The following is a 9072-nucleotide window of genomic DNA, read 5'->3' on the forward strand; positions in this document are numbered from 1 at the left end:
CTTTACAAGACAGTTACAGGCCCCACAGCCAGCAGTGGTAGCTGATGCCCTGTCAGCACAGCCCTGCTGCCTCACTCTGTGTCAGCTGATACCCGCTGAGGGTCTGGCCTGCTCCTAAGCAACTCCAGATCACCAGATCTAAATGCTTTTGAAAGAATCACATAAATTCACAGAGATTTTACAGTCATGAGAAATTTTTGATGAGGTGTCAGACCCAATGCATACTTTCAAACACATGACTAGTTCTACGCTATGTTTTGTTTGTTATGGACAAGCCCTTGCATAGTATCTGTCACAAAACAGCCCTGAACTTGCTGGGAAAGTCCCTGGTTCTCTGGTGCTATAGGCGTAGACAAATTCTGACTTACTTAAAGAACAGGTGGAGTTTTTCAACAAACAAAAGTTACAAATGAATAACGCTGAGTCACAACAGTATCCCCACTCTCTGAATTTGTAAATATAACTAATGTTCTTGCTTTCAAGGTAGTGGCAAACAGTCTGTACCATACTGCTGTACTGCCAGTGCAGATGACTGAAGGAAACAACAAAGAAAGTAGTCTATTTACTTTTTTACACTTTTTTACACTTCCTTCACGCATAAGCACCCTTTGTACCGCAGCAGACGAGAGCACGCACCCAGAGAACTGTTATTATCATACAGAGGGTTTCATAAAAAGGAAAATCATTACACATCTTGGAGGACTCATAAACAAGCCTAGATTAAGAGCAGACATAAGGACATTGCTCTGACATGTTAAAACAAAAAAAAATCTCACCACATTTCTTGGCTTTTCAGCTTTCCTTAGCCACACTATCTTACCTGCTTTAGAACCAGCTTTATTCTGGCTTTGCTAATGCCCCTGCTTTACCAGTCCTGCACCCCTAAAACATTCTTTAAATATGAAGTCCACCAGAAGCGTGAGGGTGATATCACCTATCTCACTGCCAGCACATGAGGTTATAACACGCACATAAGTCAGCAAATGATTATTTCACCTGGTGTCAGTTCCAACAGAACTGCTTTTTGCTGCTTCATTTCCAGTCTGTTTTTGACTGATTTTAATCTCGCCCTAGTCTAAATAGCTGTTATTTTCTCAAGCCTAGTACTGATTTTCAGCATGATAGCCGAGATTCTTCTTCATGGGATACTTGAAGACATAACCATGCCTCAATACGATCAAGAAAACCATGCAGTTCAGAAAGAAACACAACCTTCCAACAGGATGCGCGTGAGCAGACAGGAAAAGATTATATTTCAAAGAATCACTCACCATTTTCAGACTTCTGCAGGGAGTATCTGAAGTCGGCATTTACAGAACTACCAGATCCCATGTTCTCCTGCCAATACTCCTAGAATGCTGCAGACTGACCCCAGTATCACCAAAACCATGCAAGAGATGCAGGAAAGAGCATTCAGTCAGAATCAAACCAGCTGCAACGTGTCCCACAGTGCTGGGAGTCTATAATTAAACATATTAACACTTATTAAGATCACCAAGCAGATGGCCTGTCCTGTGCCCAAGTACACCTACTACTAGCAGGTTTTTCCCTACTTTGTTGTTTTCTAGACTATCTGATATGGGAATTTTTGTCTTACTCTTCAAAATTTCAAGTCAGCTGTGTAAATAGTAATAAATACAGCACTTTTGCTAGTTATATAAAAATATTACATATTTAGGTACTGTAGTTGTACAGTAGATGTATAAATCAGATATTCATGTATTCTCACAATGTTTCACACGCCTAATTTTAGGTTTCTAAACGTAAACTCTTAGTAAGATGGCAATATAGTGACCTCGACCTTCATTTCAAATGCTAGACTAAAATAAGCTTGATTCAGACAAAAAAAAAAAATTTTAATGAGATACTCACATTTCCAGAGTGGGGGGACGACCTGTATGTAGATAAGTTGTTAGCCATGCTCTGAGAGCAGACTACATCTCCCAGTCCTCACCCCACCTCCCCCCTTCCTCATGCACAATAGAAGTGACTAGATGAAGTAAAAGGTGCTAAATTACTGCACATGACTGCATGTTGGAGGCATTCACACACTCTATAGAAAAAAAAATCAAGTTTTGTAATGCTGATCTGGAAGGAAAAAAGTAATTAAGTGACTTCATTAACACTCATTTTAAGATTTGCAGACAAATATGCATGCATACACCACTCTGTGGAGGATAACTCTAATTATGAGGGATGAACACCCATGTGGTATTTAAATCTATTTGCAGTTCCACAACTGGAGTGGAGATAAGTCTAAAATAACAACTAGCTGTCATAAGAAAATAATCAGCTTTGTTAAATAAATACTGCTTTTCTTCACCTCGCAGATCTGCTTGAGCGTGGGGGTGTATTATACCATCAATCAGTTGCTCACACCCTTGCGAGCATAAAAGGACAGGACAGCTCGACTTCTTTCAACCTCACTGTTGCAAAGACAGCTCTACCCAGAGAGAACAGATCCTGTTTCAAGGGAACACAAAACACCATGTACTACTGCCAGAGCAGTCCCAGGCTGTACCGCACAGTAACTATAGATTCTTATTCTGACAGAGATTTGGAATGGGGCAGGGGGAGAGGGGAAGGAGTGAGAGAAAGGCTGAGAAAGGAAGGAACAAATCAGCTGTAAAAATGGTAAGTCACGTGCTAGTGGGAGGATTTTCCCACATCTCAAAGAATTTTGAAGGATCAAGAGAATGGGACTGCAGGGGCACTCTTTTTCCCCAGCAGAGGAGAAAATAGCCCTTCTCCTCCTTTTCCCACTTCCTGCAACCCCCTTGCCTACTTCAGTCTCATTCCACCTATCCCACACCTTTCTTGGCACAAATGCTAATTGAAGGAATATGACCTGTATTGTTTAAAGTACATGTGCACATTGTTCATGTAGGAAGATAATCATTTTGGTCTTGTGAAAGCTAAAAGAACTGTAAAAATATGGGCTTCAAAATCCAGTATCAAACATCAAATTGGAATAGGAAAAAAAGTCTAAAATCACAGTTCATCTGTGTCAGCAGGTAAGACCAGTTCACCTGGAAATTCTGTGCTCATTGCACGAAGCACAGCGTGAAATGATCATCAAACTCCTGATCCTGGCAAACCATTTTAAAGTCGGAGGTTCTCAAAAACTTTGCAAAGGGGACTGGAGCATTTTTTCACAGGTGCAGAAACTGAGAGGCTGGAGGAGGAAATTTCCAAGTTAGTAAGCACCCAAAAGGACAATCACACACACAAATCAGAATACCTAGCATTTAAGGCTCTTGCTTCTCACCTTCTGTACAAGGCAAATCCCATTTCACGAAAAACCTTATGAATTTTCAAGCCAAGAATTTCTAAGCATAGGCTTATAAATCCACATTTGGATATCCAAACAAAAGTATCTTTTCAAAGAGAGAAATCTGAAGATTTCAAAAAGTATTAGCTATCCAGAAAAGCAATGACATGAATGAATTAGTTTGAATTGGGAGCGTGCTTTAGAAACAAACATCCCCAATCACCTCCGCTTACTGCATTCTGGTATACATAGCAAAACAGTCTGAAACAGCATGAAACAGATTCCTTTCAGATGAACTGACACCAAAGACACGCTCCAGATACTAATGGGAGTTCAGTCCACAGGACCAGACTCAAGACAGACCCAAGGAAAAAAAAAGGAAACATGGATACTGCGGACAACTTACCCTCCCAGGCACACAGCCTGTGTGCCTAGTGTATCTTTAGTATCGGGTTCCTCAGCAGCACTACTGGTTTCAAACAAAAACCAGATGCTTCAGAAGAGAAGAGCACCTTTTAAAGGTACCTTTAAAAATGCAACCATGAGAAAAACTCTTTTTTCAGGAACTACAACAGTGCCAGATCACTCCTAAAAAACAGAGGACAAATTTTAAGCCAGTGCTCAAGTACAGAGTCGGGTACTCGGCTTGCCTAGGATGTGTTCAGGAGTACTACCTATCTGTGTTGATAAGATGTGATCTTGGGAGTTTTTTGAGATAGAAATCTCAAAATCTCTCTGAAGCCAGCTTTGGAGGCACAAAATAAAACTCTGCCTCATTTCCCTCCCTCTCAACACATAAAGAAGCATTTATTAATTTTTCACAGCCCTACTTTAAAGAGAAATTGTGGCCATCCAGATATAGGTATGGCCCAGTACTAGTGTGCCGCAGGAGCAACTACAGAGAGCAAGCACAGGCAACCATCACCCACCTATTTCTCTTGTCCTCAGCAGTCTGTCAGCAGGTCTCTCTCTCCTGAGGAATTCCTGCATCTGCAGGTATTTTCACCTCCCTACCCTCAGATTCTTCTGTGGACAGAGGCCTGACCAAAGGAGTGCACAGCAATAAGCTGGAGAATCCAGTGATAACAAACCTGTATCAAAGGTGGGAGGAGTGAGGAAGAAATAGAGCCAGCCCAGCTGCTCAGCACCTCTGATCCTTCCTCATCCACCCAACAGTGAAATGCACCCCTCCCCTACCCTAAAACCTGTAGGCAAGAAAAAGAAGAAAAAGGAACAGGGGCCTGAAAAGATGCAGCCTGGAAGACTTGAGAAAATCCAGCAGTGGCATCACCTCAAATACAGATTGTACTAAACAACAGCTGAGATGGAACAGCGCATCTGGGAAGCAGCCACCCACCTACTCCTTTCTCATCTTGCTCTCGGCCACCATTCCGCAGCTGCGGACACGTCTATGTTTTCTTTGGTCCCATTAAAAGACCTCTGAGACAGGCTTTCCTCAACACTTCTGGGAGTTTGCAGCACATTCACATGCATCTCAGCCTCAGCTCATGCGTTTCCCCTGGGACACAATGCTGCGCAGAGCATCCTCTATCAAACATTATGTGTAAGTAAAGCAAGGTGATAAAACCGGCTATACTTGCTTACATCAGGCCAGGACTTAAAAGCCACTAGAAAGAGTGGATTCAGAGTGGCACACGGATGTAGACAACTAACAGAACAACGCTTAATGTTTCAATTAGAGACCAGACACACACAGAGAAGATGTGCTTTTCCTGCTCACCAGTTACCCCCAAAAGTCAGGAGAAGTTTCTAACATCTCTACTCTATATGTACTTCTCAGGCAAAGGGATGACATACTCACTTTTGCAATAACACAAGCATAAAACTGATTAAAGGACATAAAAAAACATAAAACCGATTAAGGGAAGACTTGCACAAATACATTTATGTCAACTTAGGGGGGAAAAAAAAAACCACACACCCCAAAATCAAAAAGAAAAAAAAAAGTCTAAGGAAATTTCCTGGCTTACCGTGACTATTATTTTGAATTCCTTCAAAACTAAAACAAGTGAAACCATTTTGAGCCAAATTCTACACGTGCCATCACATCACTGAGCTTGCTCAGAGTACAGATCTGCACAGAATGTGGTGCTCCATCCATGTAAAATGAAGGCCTCTGCAAGGAGCACCAGATTGCTCTGGTACAGGAAACAGCTAACTCCCCAAAAAACCAGGGCTCCTAGGAAAGATGACACATTTCACATACACAGCAGAATCCCCACTGTCTTAACAATTTCACAGACATTTGGACAGAAACATAAATCTGGAAGACAACGAGAGGACAGGGTAGACTCAACAAGAGCTTACTAGGAAAAAACAGTGAAAAAAATGGGTGAGAGAAGGAAACAAATTTAAGTTCTGCTAAAAGAAAAAAAGGCAACAGGTCATTTAATGAATAAAAAAAAAACCTCCAATACAAGTCCCACAAGAATAAAGATGCTAGCTAGCACTAATGGAAGTGATGATCCTGCCTTTACTTCCTAGGGTAAATACCTATGTCCTGTGTGTGCATCCGATTCAGCGCTGCTCGTAGCTGGAAACAAGAAGGTGAAGCTTCTTTTATTTTACACATGCACTGACCTCTGCACCTGAACAGTTACTGCAATGCCAAAAAATGAGAATTTCAGTTAAAAACTCCCAACCATAATTTTATGTAGTCTGACGTATGACCAAGGATATTTCACCTCAAACTATGGGTGCTTAGTATTTCCTTCTGCACACAAAACATTGTTACAGAGAAAACAAAATGAAAAATACAACTTACCTTGCCACCAATTTCTAACTTAACGATAAACAGCATAGAAGCACTCCAATATTTTTTTTAGCTTTTGTTTGGTTTGTATGCTTATATAACCAGCATTCAATATTCAAAATGATCATTAATCTTTTAAGTGATTTACTTGGTTAGATTCAGAAACTCCTCCTCAGACACCTAAATTATCAAACAAGCTGTTCCCTTGGCCACTCAGTGGAAACTCCCATTTCTTTTAGCACTTGCAGTACAAGATGTGTGTGTTGTTCTGCAACAAGTGCAGACCCTTCAATTTATTTACTGCACAGTTGTTTTGAGCAGCCTTAAGAACCCTCCCATGTGATGCTTAAGAAAGGCCACAGATCTGAAATGGATTAGGATTACTGAGGGGGATTATGAATGAGAAATGCAATACATTGGCCTCTCTCATCTTAGAAGACAAACCAGCTCTTACACACTTTCCAGTTGCCTTTTGTTAACCATTCTTTTTCTTCTAGATGCTTGTAACGGTTTCACTCAGCTCGGATACTGAGCAGAAAAATTTTTTGGTGTTTGTAGATAGGGAGTCTGCTGTGCAGAAGCAACAGGATAAATGCAAGGATAAATTATTTATCTTAGCTCTATTTATTTACTTATAAATTCTACGTTGAGGAACTGACTGGGCTTGAGAAAACTGAAAAGCTCTTTTGCTTCCTGATCTCTAAAAAAAGGACACCCAAAGCAGATGAAATCACAAGCAGAAGGACGACCAGCAAGCAGTTCAGTTATCTACAAATGATCCTTCCTTTTGTTTAAAAGCAGAAAACAAAAACCTGCAAAAAATACAAATCCTTTAAAAAACTATCAGTGTTACACTTCATGTTTTCTTACGTATCCAGAATTGTTAAAATGGTTTTATTTAAGCTATTAAAAATGTTGACCCTCATTTTCATCAAATTTCAATCCTTATACAAAAGCAACTCAATACGCATCTCACAGGTTAAATCATCTATTTCATAAGATACATCATTTACCACTTGCTTAGCGTTTATATTTTTTAGCCTGTAATTAAACTGCTAAGACCTGAAAGTTAAATATCCTCCTGGTTAGCAAAAAAACCCTATTCAAATTAACATATAGGCTTTGTTTTGTTGTGAATCAGGATGTCTGAAGGTTTATGAACTGATGAAATGCAAGACTTCTGCTAAAAAAATTAGAAATTACAAAGGCAAAATAAAATTGACTTATTTAAATCTAGTTTCCTTTCTTGTTTAAAATCCAAAAAAAAAAAACAAATATTTTTGCAATATTCTACTTTGTGACTGGGCCTAAGCAAGTTCTGAATAGCTGATGAGATGAACAGGACAGGAATTTCTATTTGGCTGCTGAATATTCATGGATAACAAATATTTATATACTCCAGATCTGTTTTTACACATGGAAATGAATATATTTGATTAGTTCATAAACTACAGAGAAACTGGCCACACCATTGCCAGAAGCTAATCAGCCTACCGCTGCTGAGGAGGTCAAGACGACTATGCTAAATTACACAAGGGAGGATCCTTTTCGTCTCTACTTGTGGGTGGCTGTTACATAAAGAAAACTTGCTGGGATCAGGAGTCCATGTCTGCTCTGTGAATTAAAGCAATATCAATATGAAATCTCAAAGGGTGTGTGATCTCCTCTGTATCTTCTTTCAGGAAACCTCTGTTTTTCAACTGCATCAGTTAGGTCATAGGACTCCTCATAACATCACTGTGCAAACTGGGTCAAGGCAAAGCTTGCAGTGCATTTATCCAGGCAGAAGTAGAGGATGCAGGTAAGTAGGTTATGACACTTAGTGAGACTCAGTGCAAGACGATAAAGGGCCCACATCTCCAGAAGGCGCTCTCAGGAAGTTTGCATAATCCATGCACAAATACTGCAGGCAGTATCTGGAAATCGTGCTCCGGCTGCAGGAATGCACCCCCTGTACCCTTCACCTCGCTCACAGGGGAGCATTCTTCCTACATCCTACTACGCTGTCAGAATATTTCCTCCTGTTTTATCACTCATAGGAACTATGGGGGAAGAGGGGCTCTTGTCACAAAGTAAAACATCCACCAAGCTGGATACATGAGACATTACCAAAGGCGCTCCAGGTCATGGGAGAAACTTTCCATTTGAAGACCTAACAGTCTGATAGCATCATCCTCTCCCAGGTGAAATTCTCACCGACATTCGTGGGAATTTTGTCCAATGAAGAATCAAGCCTTTAAGCTTTATGTGAACGTATCCACTGGTCTTGACTCCTCAAACCCTTCTGTATTTCGGCTGTGCTTTCAAGAAGTGCGTGAATTGACTGTATGCAGGCACAACATAAGCAGACAAACCTAAAAACCTCTGTGTTCTAGAGAAAGCTCATCCCTTTTCCAATGTCACTGTTATCACATCACAGGCTTCTCTCATCTGTTAGAAGAAAAAAACTGTATTATCTTGTCTCCTTAAACAACTCTGGATTTCTGATGAATAAAATCACAATAATCTACAGCTATATATAGAGCTACTCCTTCTAGCCACATTTCATTGCCTTACACCAAATAACCACTTCTTCAACTGACTGAAAAGTCTACTGTGGTTAAACACCTTACCTACTACTAGAAGACAAGGGCTTTTAACATTATTTAGGGGCCTCCTTAAGACTACATGCCTCTCAGTCACCTTTCACAACCCTAGTAAAAACTAGGGGCCTATGCACCGGAGAACCACAACTGAAGGGGAGAGACACTGTCTGCAGTGGAATCCACACTGCTCAGAGCCACGTTCCCTGCACTGATGCAACAATTTCTGTGTCGAGGAAGGTCCCACAGAGCACATCAGGGCAGGATGGCCAAACGGATGCAGTTCGACACAGGATTAAAAGATCTGAGGACCTGCAGCAACCCCGTTCTGTAACTGTAATAGAACTGTCACAGGGTTCAGGAGAGTTCTGTCTGGTCTGCAGGCTCCCCTAGCCTGCCCTGGCACGCAGGCCAGTTCTCTCTGGACATAGCCTCTGCCCTGATGG

At 41.0% G+C, this 9072-nt stretch overlaps 1 protein-coding gene across 1 annotated transcript in view; it reads right to left on the reverse strand.

Moving 5' to 3' along the window:
• The window catches only part of PPEF2 (protein phosphatase with EF-hand domain 2), a 28577-nt gene that overhangs the window by 19094 nt on the left and 411 nt on the right, over positions 1-9072 (reverse strand). Inside the window, exon 2 of the mRNA XM_009687261.2 lies at positions 1272-8474. Coding sequence (XP_009685556.1) covers positions 1272-1332 — 61 coding nt within the window. The 5' untranslated portion in view covers positions 1333-8474. The remainder of the gene's footprint in view (positions 1-1271; positions 8475-9072) is intronic.

This window comes from Struthio camelus, chromosome 4 (genome assembly GCF_040807025.1).
Source record: "Struthio camelus isolate bStrCam1 chromosome 4, bStrCam1.hap1, whole genome shotgun sequence".
Lineage (NCBI taxonomy): Eukaryota > Metazoa > Chordata > Aves > Struthioniformes > Struthionidae > Struthio > Struthio camelus.